General features: G+C 44.9%; 2 protein-coding genes across 5 annotated transcripts in view; one reads left to right on the plus strand and one right to left on the minus strand.

The window, feature by feature from the left end:
- Window positions 1-1,441: 1,441 nt before the first annotated feature.
- On the minus strand, window positions 1,442-8,925 carry GID8 (GID complex subunit 8 homolog). 2 transcript variants are annotated; one of them, XM_059862352.1, is made up of 5 exons: window positions 8,811-8,925; window positions 7,518-7,647; window positions 6,183-6,379; window positions 5,484-5,681; window positions 1,442-5,146 (listed from the first exon to the last, which is right to left on the minus strand). In XM_059862352.1, exons 2-5 carry the CDS (start codon window positions 7,633-7,635, stop codon window positions 4,973-4,975), a joined length of 687 nt encoding a protein of 228 aa, XP_059718335.1. In that variant the 5' UTR covers window positions 7,636-7,647; window positions 8,811-8,925; the 3' UTR covers window positions 1,442-4,972. The 2 variants fall into 2 exon arrangements, with proteins under 2 accessions (XP_059718335.1, XP_059718336.1); XM_059862353.1 differs by lacking the exon at window positions 8,811-8,925 and adding an exon at window positions 8,282-8,442.
- A 4,921-nt stretch (window positions 8,926-13,846) lies between these two features.
- The window catches only part of DIDO1 (death inducer-obliterator 1), a 48,087-nt gene continuing 46,911 nt past the window's right edge, over window positions 13,847-15,022 (plus strand). For 2 of the 3 annotated variants that reach the window (XM_059862750.1, XM_059862752.1), the window contains exon 1: window positions 13,847-13,960. The gene's annotated coding sequence lies outside the window, so the exon portion shown is untranslated. Of the gene's footprint in view, window positions 13,961-14,283; window positions 14,574-15,022 lie in introns of those variants that run through there. The other variant, XM_059862751.1, reaches the window with a different exon arrangement.

A 15,022-nucleotide genomic window follows, 5' to 3' on the forward strand; every position in this document is an offset into this window, starting at 1 on the left:
TCTCACTGCTGAGGGGTGCAAACACTTCCAACACTGACACTGCAACAATGAATCATACTTTCAGTGAGTTAGTAGTTGAGTCAGAAATCAAGCACAAATTTTCATTATTTTTGTACTCTTTTGTTCCTTTCCTCATTTTGCTCAGTGCCACCTCTTCAATTAGGAGCTTGAGTAATCTGCCTCTCAGATAAAAAGCTACTTTCACTGTCCAAACCAGCTGCAGTTGAAAGTGTTTGAGTGCAATATCCATCACATTCACATAAATAAATTTGAAGAGTAAATACACAGACATTGTTCCTTTTACTGCTGTATGATTTTCTGTAAGCAAACCTCCCACCAAGCTGATTAAATGACAAATGGAATCGCCTCAGAGGACAGGTGCTGACTAAAGAAAATAATCTTACACAAGAACACCACCTCCTCTCATTTTTCCTGTGTTCAGCCTAATCTGTCAAAAGGTTAAACTAAACAAAATATTATTGGGTTAATATTTGACCTGACATTTACTATCCCTGTAGTTCACCTATACAATGGTTGGATTATTTGAAGATTTCATGAAGTTAAGTGCAGATTAGGATCAATTCCTGAAAGGGTATGAATGGAGCAAAAGGCTCATACATTCCATGAAGGACAATTGTTGTCTCCTGAAAGGACAGTGACTGCAGCTTGACAGCTCCCTAACCCAGCACAGTTTCAATGCAGCTTCTCCACACAATAAAGAAAACACATGTGGGTTTCTACTGCTACATAACCCAACTTGGCAATATTACTAGACAGCAATATACTGAAAAAAAGCAAATTATCAGACAAGTTGACAAATTGAGCCTGCTTGTAAATGAACAGCAACTTCCATGCAGCAACTGATCCAAGTGAGATAAGGTAGCAGGATAGTGTTGGAATCCTCAAGCCACTATTGCTGGAATCATGTTGTAATCCTCATGAAGTGCATGACAGAACACAAAGGGCTTTCTGGTCTGAGGTGCCTGAAAGCATCAGTATGCAGCCCACCAGTGGTTTGACCAACTTTGTGCTTAACTGAGGTGAAGGCAGAGGGAGAGCAGAAAGGAATAAAAATAGTTTGTAGCACCTACAGGTGCCCATGGAGAAGTACCAATCTGTTTGAGGGTGCTGTTCATGAGCTCTGTGTTCTGTCAGTGCTCAGCACAGCACACCCAGCAGCGAGCAGGGCTGGGGACACCATCTCACACAAAAGCTAGAAACCCTCCTCGTCCCTTTTTGTTAAGGACAGCAGAGCAGAAACAATTCCTGACAGGGTGTCGCTTCTGGAGGGAAGAGAGAGCTACAGTGCAGGTCAGAACCTGCAGCCTCAAGGCAGATTTAGGGCAAATAGGACTCCATATCCTGTTCTATTCTGGCTCTCAAGGATGCTCTCAGCCGTGGCTGACAGCAGCAGCCCCATTTCCCGTGAAGACACAACACACAGGGATCCAACTCCATTTAATGAGCTTTGCAACCCACTTGGACACAAGGTGGTTTGAAATAAGTCGAACAACACTCAGCTAGTCAAGGATTTTTTAAAGTAATGCCTTTAAGCTTATACTCAAGCATACAAAGCATAAATTTTACAAATTAAAAACAATAAAATCACCCTGGAATAATGTGGTGGCTTTTCCTGTATTTACAAGGAGTGGAAAGGAGGCAGAATTCTTTTCAATTTTTCTTTTAATGTGGGTGGAAGAAGCTGAAAGTGTTTCAATGAAATCATCTTAAAGAGAGGTACTTCATCTGGCTTAAAGGTGTATGTTTGCCTCTTCAAAAGTCTTGAGAAGAAATGCTTTACTCAAAATTCTGCTGTTAAGTTTCTGTGCAGCAGCCTCTGCTTTTCCAACTACATAAAATTAAACAGTTCAGTAAGTATTTCTCAAAGTACCACCACAACTTCATCTTCAGGAAAGTCTGTGAACCCCCACCCTTCCAAAATCCCTCCTTTGTACAACAGAAGCAGCCACAGCTCAGCTTAGATTTGACAGGCAGAAACAAAACATGGGAACAGCAAAGACAGTTACAGGGAGGTGATGGCTTTGGGAAGAGGAGGGAGATTTGTAGCCTAATCAAAACACACTTGCTATGCAGCCTTTCTGCAGAGGTATAAGACAGGATATTTTACAATCCAGCTTCTCCACATCCATAGCATGAATGAAAAAATCTTATTTGCTTTCACCAAAGGCAAGGCTGGGGAAGGATAAGTGCACCACCTCTAACGACCAGACCTGTCTGCCAACGTTGGGTTTGGAACAAATCTTCTTACAAAAGTTATTTTCATATTGTTCTAAATTCAGTGGAACAAAATATGTATTTTTACACTTAAGCAAACTGATCAAAGTGGCATTTAATAGTATTTGTTAAAGTGGTTATCTAACAAAAATGGGTTAACAAAAGCCCATTCATTAGTAGTCACCAAATAAGACACTTCTCATGCATATGACAAAAATTCATTTGTGTACTGAGACATCTGTTTACTGTGTACAATATTTCCATAAATTATAATATGTTTCACAGCCCCTACCATTCAAGAATATTTCAAACAGATTATATATTATATTTGTATATGCAAACTATTTTATATACACTAATATAAAGATCCTTAGAAGTACCAATATCACTACCTTTATGCTTTCTCTAAAATGCATAGCTTTCGAGTATCTTCTTGCAGTTACCAAAAACTTTACAGATTAAAGCTGCTTATCAATGTGGCATGTTCATAAAAACAAAGTGAAATAGTTCTAGACTAATTTTATATTAACCCCCTTAAAAACGTGTTTATTTTTAAATGGAAAAAAACAACAAGCTAGTGAAAATTCAAGTAATCTATGCTCAATCATTGCCCAAATACTCTATGGAATTAAGGTAGCGTTAGGAGGACATGAACTTCTCACCCATGGCTGTAATACCGCATTTCTCATGGAGAAAAATGCTCATCATGCCACAAAACCGCACCACTTTCCACTTCACCCAGGAGAAGCTGTACAGGAGATTCAACAACACAAGTGTCAGAACAGAGAAGAAAAGCTAATCAGTTCTACATGAAGAAATTAGAGCTATTCCAGTTTTGTTTCTGCAGTTTGTTATTAAACATTAACCATACAGTTTCTCACAAACTAAAAGTTATACATGGTTTTCAGACATCAACCGACTTCAAAAAGGAAAAAAAAAAATTAAAAAAAACCCCAAAACAACCAAACCCACAACTGTTAAAAGTTTGGTGTTAGAATAACCAGCCTGGTGAAGGAAAGCCAAACTGCTGCTGTAGCTGGGGGGCTACTGATAGCTTGTTTGTTATATATAAACTTGAAGACCTCCCTACCACAAATGCCTCTAAGTGGAGAGCAGAACAGTAAGAAATGGGAACAAATGATCTTGTTACATCCATCATCTCGCTTAACCTTGGTGCTCTGCATCTCTCACAGCTATTTAACAAACAATGGCTTCCCCCCCAAAAATAGCTACACAAGTAAACAGTGTTCACAGTAATGCAATCAGTAACAGGTTGTGTTAGTTCCCCTAAGCCAGGTGTATCTGCAAAGCTTTATACAGTTTAATGCGTTAAGTATTCCAGTAAAATTAAGTGAAAACTAAGTTTCATTCTACAGGGTAATACCTACCATACAAGACTAGATTATGTACAGTATGGGACTAGTGTGACAACTGCCAGTGTCTCATGATGTTAAACTGTTTCACTCATCAGCTTGCTCTGTGCTTGGCAAAACTTGATCTATAGACCTAAAAATCTAGAGATAGATTTGGCAAGATTAGTGCTTCCTACCACTGGGTATAAACCAGTGTGCAGCGCTGCAATCACTCGACCAGAACATCCCATACCCAGAAGATTACAATTTGTTGACTTGAAAGTCTGGACTTCACATTAAAACTATAGTTCTAACTGGAGTGAGGACAGTCAGTAAACAAATACAGATGAGAATGAACTGCATCTCTTCAGAAAGGTATGGAAGAAGTGACAAAATGCAAATTTCTGGTTTTAGACAGCCCTGCTTTGCTTAGCTCAAGGCATAAAAACAGCCCAAGTAGCTCTAAAACTACAATTCTCATTCAGCAAGCATGAAGGCAGATCCTGCACAAAATGATGCATCAGAGGCTTCAACAAGCATCTCTCCCCACCACTTGATTTCCTAACATGAATCTTTCAGCTTACAGATATCCAGTGGCCTTCAAAGCTGTAGCAGCCACCTGGAATTACCGCAAATTTAACATAGGGGGGAAAAGGCCCCTGTTAAAAAAAAAGAAACCTCAAATGCCTCCGGGGCCGTTTTGGTCATTTGTGAATATTAAGGAAAAAACCTATTTCCATCAATACTCCTCCTGAAAAGATGGGTCACTGATCCATTATGAACATAGCTCTCACCATATAAAGCACCAAGAAGTCAGAAACGAGGAAGAAAAAAAACCAAAACAAAAGTCCTTAAATTATGATTTACAAGTTTGTACACTATTTCCTAAGCAAAAAGTTGACCTTACTGCAAAGTTTATAGATGAAAACTTGACCAGTTACTTTTAAGGGGAATGTATATCTGGCTATAACTTAAAGGTAGAAAATATTCACTGTTCTATATACACATTTCAAACAGGAGACAGTAAAACTGAACAGTTGCCAATATAACTCCATATTAACTCACTGGCCACTAAACTAGGCATCAGCAGCCAATTAGAAAGCTTGAGTTCTGTATTTTTAAAAATGCTATTTTTCCTGTCCTGTTTAATTGTTTTTTTAAAAATGTATTATAGTGCATAGCCTAAGTCAGACTTCCAAAGAGATACAGCGCCTTTCAATGCAGTTTTTGCAGCATTTAAAAGGGACTTTTCTCCCTTCAAATTAGATGTTCATTGAAAAATCTGAATTGAGTGCTGTACTGTAGTAAAAATATTTCAGTCACAGACTGATATAAATGTATACTGTGCAGTACTAAGATTTTTTTGATGTCCATCTGCACACATTTTACTTGGGCTCTTCAATCGTCCCCTTGCTGAGGTCTGTCATTTTGGGGTATTTCACTTTCTTCTGGTCCAGCTCATTCTGAGCCCACAGTAGTAGTTTCAGTAATTTTGCCAACTTGGGTGTTGATTCACGATTTTCATAGTCTAGAACAGCTTGATTAACCTCACTCCATACCTGGAAAAGAAAAACTGAAATTCAGTGACAGTTTTCATATAATTAACACTGCTAAAGTCACACAGACACTGGGAAGATCACACCTAGTGTGCTAATTCCTCAGAAATGGCCAGGACAAAGCTCCACAGACTACAAGCCTGAAGAAAGCAAGGAAGAGAGCCAAGCAGTTGAATACATTTGGAATATATTAACACAATTTTTTTAATCTTGCTCAATAAACACTTCTGTTCTTTTGCGTATCACTATATAAGTTTTCTCTGAGCATTTCAAAAATATTTAGATTTTATTTTCATAACATACATATAAAAGACATCAGTTCCCTTTGAGAAAGGACTACCTTCTGTCGCTGCATCATGTTCAGCAAGTCTCCAAATGGTGATTCTTCGGGATTATCAAAGGCAAGCAGAGCCAGCGTGCGCTCCATTTCTGTCAGGCATTCCCTGCTCTCCTCCCCTTGTTCTGCTAATTGGGTCTGAGCAAATTCCAGAGCTGCCTCTGTCTCACGCTGCCGAATCAGTTCAATCAAGTGCTGTTGCTACACACCAAAGACACAGCAATATTAGCACAACAAATTAACAAATCTCCACTATTGCAAGCCTAGAAGATTCAGACACTGGTGTGTAATTTGAGACAAATGCTAATCTGTAATTTGACAGTTTGAGGTCAATTCTTCTCAATGTGCGAGACAAGGAGCAGCAACTTGGCTGCAAAATCTACTGAAAAAGGGAACTTGGTGCTTTTGAGTAACAGGGTTTGAGAAGATGGGTTACTAAAGGAATTCAGACCAACAGCGACTGGAAGCTGGTAAGTCACAGGTCACTGGTGCTGTTACAAGTTTTCATGTTAATAACTGCATATGGTGGCTCCTGCACCATGCCACAAAGTTTCCCATTGCTACCAAAAAATGCCAAGAACACCCACAATTGCACCCATGTTCAGTCACAAACCTCCCAACATAACCTTAATTTCTTCACAATTTTCCCCATTCTCTCAGCAAACTCTAAGACAAAGATAAAAGTCTGGCACCTGTCCTCACCTGCAAATGAAAGTAGAGATATCTGTTGGTATCCAGCAGCTCTGGATGGAGGCTGTTTATCAACGCAATGGCTTCCTGGATCTGGCCTTTCAAGATCATCTCACGGATTTTTATTCTTTCATCCAGAGTCTCTAAATCCACGCTGGGTTCAATTCCAGACTCCATCCGAAATTTCTCTGCTGCTTCTTTAAAGCCCTCTGAAATAGGAACATTTTACCCATAGAATATATTGCATGAAACACTTTAGTAGAAAACATATCAGCTTAGTTTGAGTGTTGCTTGTGCAATTTGGGGGTTTAAAGATTAACCCAAAATTGTGAAAAATTCTCCTCTATATAAGAAGTCATTTATCCAATAGGCATTTTAGAGTAAATGCTTAATTCATTCTGAATTCATGTATGCTCACTCTCCAGGGAAGCAACCTGTAATCCAATACCTCTTAAGCCTGTTTTATACTTAAAGAAATAACTGTGCTTACTGCAAAATGAAATTGTGAAAGTCCCATTTTCAAGTGGGTGGTTTTGCTTTGCCCTCCAGCCCCAGATCTGTTTACACAGATCCAGCAGTTTTTCTGAGAAGATAGACAAGAAGATATAATTTTGCTCTCTTGTGTAGTATTTAAGGGTATAGCAGCTCTTTTAAACCCCAGGTCTCGCGTTCACAGACACAAAACTGATTTACACCACCCACTAAGATGCTCTTCCTTCAACCCAGAGGCTTCACTACCCTCAGTGTAAACAGGGGTGTAGAGGGATACAAACACCTCCGCCCTAGCACAGCTTCCTGGGATGGCATGCACCTAATTACTACCAACAATTCCCCAGGGGTTTGGCTTGTTCCAAGTATAAAACCAGGCTGTGTGCTAAAAGGGTTAATATTCTGGTCTGAAATTATTTTGACAACTGTGCCCTCTCAGAGTTTATCTTTCTGCCCAGTTAAAAACTTGCTTCTGATAGTTGTTCTTGGAGCTTTCAGACTGTTATTTAACAACAGCAACTTATCTTGAGCTGTTTCAATGGCACAAAAAAGGACATCACGGAGAAGCAGGTCATGTTTACAGCATTGCAGAAAACACTGTTTTCTCTATCATTTAACAGAAGAGCTCAGGCTCATAAATGTCATCTGTATTCCATGAGAACTGCTCAGTCTCTGATTCTTTGTCAGTCTGCAGCTAGGAGAACACCAGAGCTGTTGGGCTTTGCTAAGAGAAGCCAACAGCAATGACAAAGTTCTCTCAGCCCTTAATTCTACTCCATCCAGTTCCATATTCCACCCCAAACTGATAAAGCATGTGACACACATGAAGAGCCTCCAGGCATTACTGGGTGTTTTTACCTGTGACAAGGTAGTTCATGATAAGGCGGTTCATGTCTGCTCTCTGGATATGTAAGTTATTAAGCTTTTCCATCCATTCATCTTTCGTGATTTCATCAGGTTTTTCTGCATAACTCATCCTGGACTCCAACTACAAAGGAACAGCATCTCATTTAACATTATTCAAGAAGAAATAAGTTTAATGTGTGTAAGAATTGTGTTACTGCCATCTTTAGAGTTTTCTATGAGCTCTTTTAAATAAATAATCCAAAACTGATCTTTTTATCTTAAACCAGTTTTGCATTTTTTTCCTCCTCATTCCTGCACTCTCCCGTATCTATTTACCAGGCTCTAAAGCTGCTTTCAGAAATCTCATAATAAAAAAATTCAAATACCATCTTTTTCTACTTACTCTTAAATCCACTCCAAAAAAATCTTGTATAGAATTTACACAGGACATCAGCACAGTGTGAAACCAGTGAATCAGAGTCTGACAGCCAGCCAGAAAGACTGTGACAAACACTTAGAGCAATGCCTGTGTAAACAATATTTGCTTTAAATCTTCACCAAAACTTCGGACAGCTCCCTATATTGCACAGCTACAAAACTGTCCATGATATATTACCCAGTGTACAACTCAAAGCTTTACACCAGCTCAGCTTCGCCGCCCCGAAAGTTCTCCTGTCAGCGCTACTAAAACGTTATCCCCACTATTTTTCTAGACAATATTTCTGTTCGAATTGGCAGGCACAGCATTTTACCAAAGCCGCGTTCATGATTTCTACCTCCAAGTCACGACCACGGGGGCAGCGAAAAGGGGAGGGCAGGCGGCCACAACAACAGCAACAGGCACCGCCAGTCCTGTCAGACAATACGAGCGGCAGCGCGACTCCTCACCGCGAGCAGCTTCCAACAGGTTCTCCCTTCTCTAATCCGCGGCCGAAGCCGCCTCGCACCCGGCAACTCCGACAGCGGGAGCACGACCCGCCCGGGCCCCGATCGCTCCCGGCCCCGCGTTCCGCCGCCCGCAACCGCGCTGGGGGAAAGGGGCTCCCGCTGCCCCGAGCTGGTGCTGCGGCCCGACCCGGCTCGCCGGGGACCCGGCTTCCCCGCCGCCCCGGCCCGGCCCGGCCCTGCGCGGGCCACAGGGGCGCTGGGCCACGGCAGCGCTGGGCCCCGCTCGCCACAGGCCCAGCGCCTCCGCTGCAGCCGCGGCGGACGAGCGCCGGCAGGGCCGGCGCGTCCGGGTCAGGGTGAGGGACCCGCTCCCGCCGTGCCCCGAGGCCGGCGCGGCCCCCCCCGCCGCCATCTTACCGCGCGCGCCCGGAGCCGCTCCGACGCACGAACGCGGGGCCTCCGCCGCCTCCGCCGGGCCGCTGGCGCGCGGGTCTCGCGAGAGCGGCGCTCGCGGCCAATCAGCGCGCGGGAAGCGGGCGAGAACAGGCGACCGCGGAGCGGAGCCGGGGCAGCGCGGAGGCGGCGGGGGCGGCCATGGCGGGCGCGGGGCTCTGAGGGACAGCGCCCGCCTCCTCCTGCTGCCCTGGGCGCCCGCTCCACGCTCGCCTCACGGCACTAAGCGCCGGCCCCGCTGCGAGCAGCTGAGGCAGAGGCTGATCTGGGCCGTGCCCGGCGCGAGGGGCGCCGGAACCGCCGTGTGAGGCGGCGGCGGTGGCTCGTGCGCGGTCGCAGCGGGGTCGGTGCGAGCAGCGGTTGTAGCGAGAGGCCTTGGGCGCTGCGGCCCCGCCATCTGCCAGGGAAACGGGCACGGCACCGCCTGCGGTATCCCTGTGCAGCCCCGGCAGCTCCCACGTGTGGCGATCGCTGGGCTGGGAGCTGTTCTGGCTGAGGATTGATGGTCTCTGCCAAAACGCACAGTGGCTGCTGAGGCGTTGATGAACCCACGCCGGGGTTTGTGGGTCACTGCAGATAAAGCAGGAACACAATGTTGCTAAAATAGGTTCTTGCACCAGGTGAACAAGAAGCCAATCCACACACAGAGTCGAGGTATTTGATTTATTTACAGTTCTGGGCAGAAACGGGTGCTGGGGGGCAAATCCACAGAGCCAGCACACCAACTGTCAAACTTTCTTACTATTTATACATTTCAGCAAATGAATTAGTGGTCATTGGCTACAAGTTGAACAATCCGCATGCTCAGTCTTGTGTTTTGGATCCATCAGTGGTCACAATCTGCCCCTGCCCTAATTACCTTTAACCCAGTTGGAGCTGATTTCAGAACAATTGCTCAATTGGCTATATTAGTGACTTCCTTATCTTGGAGTTGTGTCAGATGGCCTTGTGGCCCATGAATTCTGCATTCTTTGTGTCCACAATCATTGGTACATCCTTCTTACCAATCTTTGTTAACTTCCCCAAAACTTCAAAGAACATCCTCCCTTCAGAAAATTTTACATATTCCACATTTTGCAACAAAACCTCGATTTGTGCATTTCAAGGGAGAACAAGCTTAAAATGTACACTTGTCTGTGTGAAATGCTGCAAACGATACATCTCAGGAAAAAGTAATTTCACTCACACAGATGGGGAATATGGACACAGTTGTACACTTTTCACTCTTGATTTTGTAACTGCAATGAAGCCCAGGCTCCAAAACTCACTTTTATTACAGTTGTGCTTATGTTGAAACAGAGAAAACCTACGATGTAATAAATAATCGGGATAATAGAATATCCTGAATTGGAAGAGACACACAAAGAACAAAGTGCAGAATATCATGGCCATCTGTATTTCATCAGAACCATAGTGGCAAGAAAAGGAAGAATAGCTTTAAACTGATAGAGGGCAGAGACACCTTCCACTGGACAAGGTTGCTCCAAGCCCAGTCCAGCCTGGCCTGGAACACCATCAGGGATGGAAATCTTGATCCATGCCCTTTTTTCCCCTACTAATGCTCTGAGTGCAATGAAGATACTGCATGTTTGAGGAATTGAGCAGTATCTTGAGTAATAAATTATACATATTTTACACTCCAGGAAGATCCAAGGCTGTGGAACAATGAAGGGGAAAAGGTTTCCTACTTCATTCTCTCTTTTCCTAGCACCAAACACTGACTTCTGTTAAAAACCTTCATAATTCTCCCAAAAGTTGGAAAAACCCCTTTCTGTTATTGCTCAGGGAAAGCCTTGCAGGATATTCCTGTGACTCCCAAGTTGGACTAAAATACACAACTCTGCTCTTGGGAAATTCTCCCAAAATACAGCTTCCATATGCCACAGTTCTACAAGAATCTTATGGTGATGAGGCAGTAGTAACATGGAAAGTTGGATTTTTGGGGGGCAAGATGACAAAACTGAGATTAAAACAAATCTATAATAACTGTAAGTGCAGTTTATAGATTTTTAACATTAATTATGATTTGTTAAATCCTAATTTCAAAGACATGTTTTGATGACTAATATTTGGGGTTAAGTGGAGTGAATCCCAAACCACAGTCACTAATTCCAGAAGTCACAAAAATGCTTGTATTGAATGGAAGGAATTTACCTGGAATTGGAGAGAGGGAAAATTCTGCAAATTTGTGTCAGCTGGTAAAGAAGGGGGTTACTTTATTTATGTGGATGTGATTAACCCTAAGTAAAGTATTTCTCTGTGTTCATCCAGTCTTTTTGGAAAATCTCCAAGAGCCTTGGAGAATCAAGAATCCTGAAGAAGCCTTACCTTGCCTATTTACCTGACGTGCCTATTTTGTGATGTGCAGAGCCCTGAGGACAGAGGTCTTTTTCCACTGAAAGAAAAAAGGTAAAGTTGGAGCACAGCCAACAGAAATTAGTCTCTTCTGACTTAAATGTATTAATTATCTGTTAAATACAACAAAATCACCAGAAACTGAGACGGGAAAAGGACCTGCTTGTTTGCTTTCATCCATGCTCCTTTCATGGGCTCTCATCTGCAGTTTTTCCTGGCTGCTGCAATTGGCTCACTCAGAGAAATCAGTGATGGAGAACTGAGGGAAGGAATGAACATAAAATAAGTGTTGTGTTTATATTTAAGGTTGCGCATCTTCAAACAGTGGTTAAGGGGAAAGTGGGTGAGAAGTGACATCCCAGATGTGGGGGCATTGTACCCAAGGTTTTATGGGTCACACATAACAACCCTTGTGTGAGACACAACAAATGTAAGTGAGGCCAATTTTAGAAACCCAAAGTTAAAACAAACAAACAAACATTAATTAGGGAACCCCAAGGCATAAATGTGTCAGCTGCTGAGGAAAGTTAGTGCACTGACCACCCACTTTTGGAAGGAAGTGGAAAAAAGTTTTAAAGAGAGTTAGTGCTGAGGGATTTGTAGGTATGTCAGCATAAGCTTCTCTGGTATCTAAGGAGGAGAGACAGCTAAAGTGCTTATTAGACTGTTTTAGAAGCTGATTGATGGTTATTAATCCCTTCTAGGATTTCCCAGCAGAGTTTTCATTTCAAACCAGTCTCAAATTACCAGCATGTTACTGGAGAGAAGGCCTAAAGTGAAAAAAACCTCATATTATAACAAAAAAAATGCTCCTCCTGCTTTGCTGCCAGGACAATGTAGATTCAGACTGGTAACTCAGGAGTAAATTTCCCAAATTATAAGAAAATAGGCTGTAAGAGGAAAATAATTAGGAAGACAACAAGGCAGGAAAAGAACTGAGGTACTGATGATGAAGGTGACACATGTTAAGTCAACAAAGGTCGATCCTCTGACTGGCTTTATCACAAAGGTGTAGAGGTTTTGTGGTTGGAAGTGTAGTGTGCTCAGGTGGCACTCACTGGAGGTGCAGCTTACATCACCACTAAAGTGATGTACACCTCCTTAAAGTGGTGTAAGCCTCTTACTAAATGCGTGTAAGAGGAATTTAATACCTGTTTCACTGCAGGATTCCTTGTGGCAGGCATCCCCCATTCACTGCTGCTGTGCAATTCCTTGTTTTGCGTGTTCCCTCTCCGTTGGTGTGTGTAATTCCTGGGTTTGAGCACTCCCTAGATGCTAAATTTATCCATTAAAAGCTTGTTACTAGCTTTTCCCAGAGGAAAAATCACGCTGCAGATTTATCTACCAAACCCTAAGGTATTTTCCCTCCATGTGATTTCATTTATTGCAACTCTGTAGCTGCAGAACAAAATCTGAATTCCTGCTTGCCGTAATTGTGGTGTTTGGTACTTTTGCACAGGAATCTGTTGTGGCTTTTTACCTCTTGGTGTTTCTGGGTGAAGTATTAAATCTGCCCACTTTTACAGCTGGAGAAAGAGGCTGACTATGCTAATAGCAGGTTTTCCAGCATTATTCTGAGCTTTTACCATCAGAAGTCTCATGAATAGACTCCTAAAATATGTAATCAAATTACTTGACAGAATCCTGTAATTCTGTAGAATTATTTCTAGGTAGGTTCCCCCCCCCCATGTTTTCATTCCTTATCTCAGTAAACACTGTATCTGGAATCCACCTGAAACATGTGTTATCAACCCATGAGGAAAATGTGCAAGATCAGGGTAACCAAAGAGCCAAACCTCACACCTCCAGCTGTCTAAAGGCTCTTCAGGTGCCCAGGTCAGGAGTCTCTGTGCAGTGTTGGGAGTGTTCTGTACCCCTTGGGATCCCTCAGTGTCTGTCAGAAGTGGATGTTTCTGGGTGCCAATGTGCCAAAAAGCAACAGAAGGAATTCCACATGTAAATGGAAGTTAACTCTCTGTAGCAATTTGTAGCAGCTTGAATGCTGCAGTGTTTTTTTAGTAGCTTAATCATTGACCAAGGATGTTCCTGTGGAGGCTCCATGTGTTGGATGGGCAGATTCAGAGAACGTTCCACTCTCAGCACTCCGAACTCGGAGTCAGAGGAAGGCATTACAGCAGCTATTTGCCAAACAGTGTGAGTAGAACAGAAAAACCAACCAAGTCCCAGTGGAATGCATACAGGTGGAGAGCACAGCTGCCGTGAGCAGGTGGCTGTGCAACAGCACCCTGGTTCCTCTGCCCGTCCACCCTGACGAATCGTGGCTAAAGCTGCCGTGCCCGGGATCAGCGTGGGGTTGCGAGCAGAGAAACGGGAGCGGGCCTGAGAGAGAGCAGAACGGGCACAGGCGCTGTGCCCTATGAGGAGGGGCCGCCATGGCGCTAAGGGCTCCGCGTGAGGAGCGGAGGGGCCGCCATGGCACTGAGGGCCCCGCGTGAGGAGCGGAGGGGCCGCCACGGCACTGAGGGCCCCGCGTGAGGAGCGGAGTGGCCGCCATGGCGCTGAGGGCGCTGAGGGCGCTGCGGGGCGGAGCCGCTGCTCTCCCGCCCAGCGCCCGCCGGGTCCTCCGAGAGGCGCGCACCAAGGGCGGCGCTCTGGCCCCGCCGCCGCCATCTCGGTGTCGATGGTGGCGGGGGCGGGGCGGCCCCGCCCAGCGCTGCCGCGGAGCGAGGAGGAAATGGCGGCGCGGTGCGGCTGAGACCTTTGGCGGCCGCGGTGAGAGCTCCCCTTCTCTGCTCGCGGTGAGTGCGGGAGGCAGGTGGGGGAGCACCGGGGGTGGAGGAGAGTGGGAGCGGGACCGCCGCTGCGGCAGGGAGGTCGCGGGAAAGGCGGCCTGGCCTCCTTTGGGTTCGCTATAAAATGGAGGCGGGCGGGCGGCCGGAGTGGCTCGGGTGCGGGGGGGGGGGTTCCCCGGGGAGCAGCGAGGCGCGGGCATGGCACGGTCTGGCCCGGTTCCGAGAAGGCGGCGGCTCCGTGTGAGGTCCCGGAGGAAGCGTTTGGCTGATGCCACGGCGGGGCCGGAGCGGAACGGCCGCTCCCCGGGCGGAGCGGGCTGAAGGCGGCTCCTCCATCTTGGGGGGAAGGAGAGGCGAGGAGAGGCCGGGTGTGCTCGGAGCCCGTCGCCGTCATGGCCAAGCTGACGCCGGCAAGCTGCTTCGTGATGGCACCACCGACTGCACCAGCGGCCCCGGGCCCGCGCCGGGGGTGGCTGGGGCGGGGCAGCGCCCTTGGGGACCCAGAAACCCAACCGAGCCCAGCCGAAATCGTTCCGGGGCTTCGGCGGGTGGGACTGAAACTTCCCTGCCTTGCAGAGGTGTTGGTTTTCTCTGGGCAAAGGAGGGGATCTCCTTATTGGTGAGTTAAACACGAGGAGTTGAACTTAATCATGTTCTGCTGACTGGAAGAAAAAAACCTAATACTTAGACAGTAGGAATTGTTTGTAGGTTTTAAATATTTCATAAATTTCTTGCCAATTCCCTGTCCTTGGCACGAATGTACTTAAATGCTGTCTCTTGGAGGTGGTGATAATTTGGAGCTGTTTATTTGGCTTGCAAAAACCATTATTTGGTGGCGACCAAGTTATGTTTCATACAGTTAAATAGTTTATGCCTCCAAGTAACAGCTTATGTTTTAGTTGCGGTTAGGACAATCTTACTATCTTAACTTGTCTTTTTTAATTTGGAAAGAATGTTATAATCTCACAACGTGTTATAATATGAATTTGTATTATGCTCGCTCTGCAGTTTTCATCTCCAGTAATTTGAAACAATGTAACATGCTCTTTTTCTTGCATGGGCTTTCAT

Source organism: Haemorhous mexicanus, chromosome 18 (assembly GCF_027477595.1).
Source record: "Haemorhous mexicanus isolate bHaeMex1 chromosome 18, bHaeMex1.pri, whole genome shotgun sequence".
Lineage (NCBI taxonomy): Eukaryota > Metazoa > Chordata > Aves > Passeriformes > Fringillidae > Haemorhous > Haemorhous mexicanus.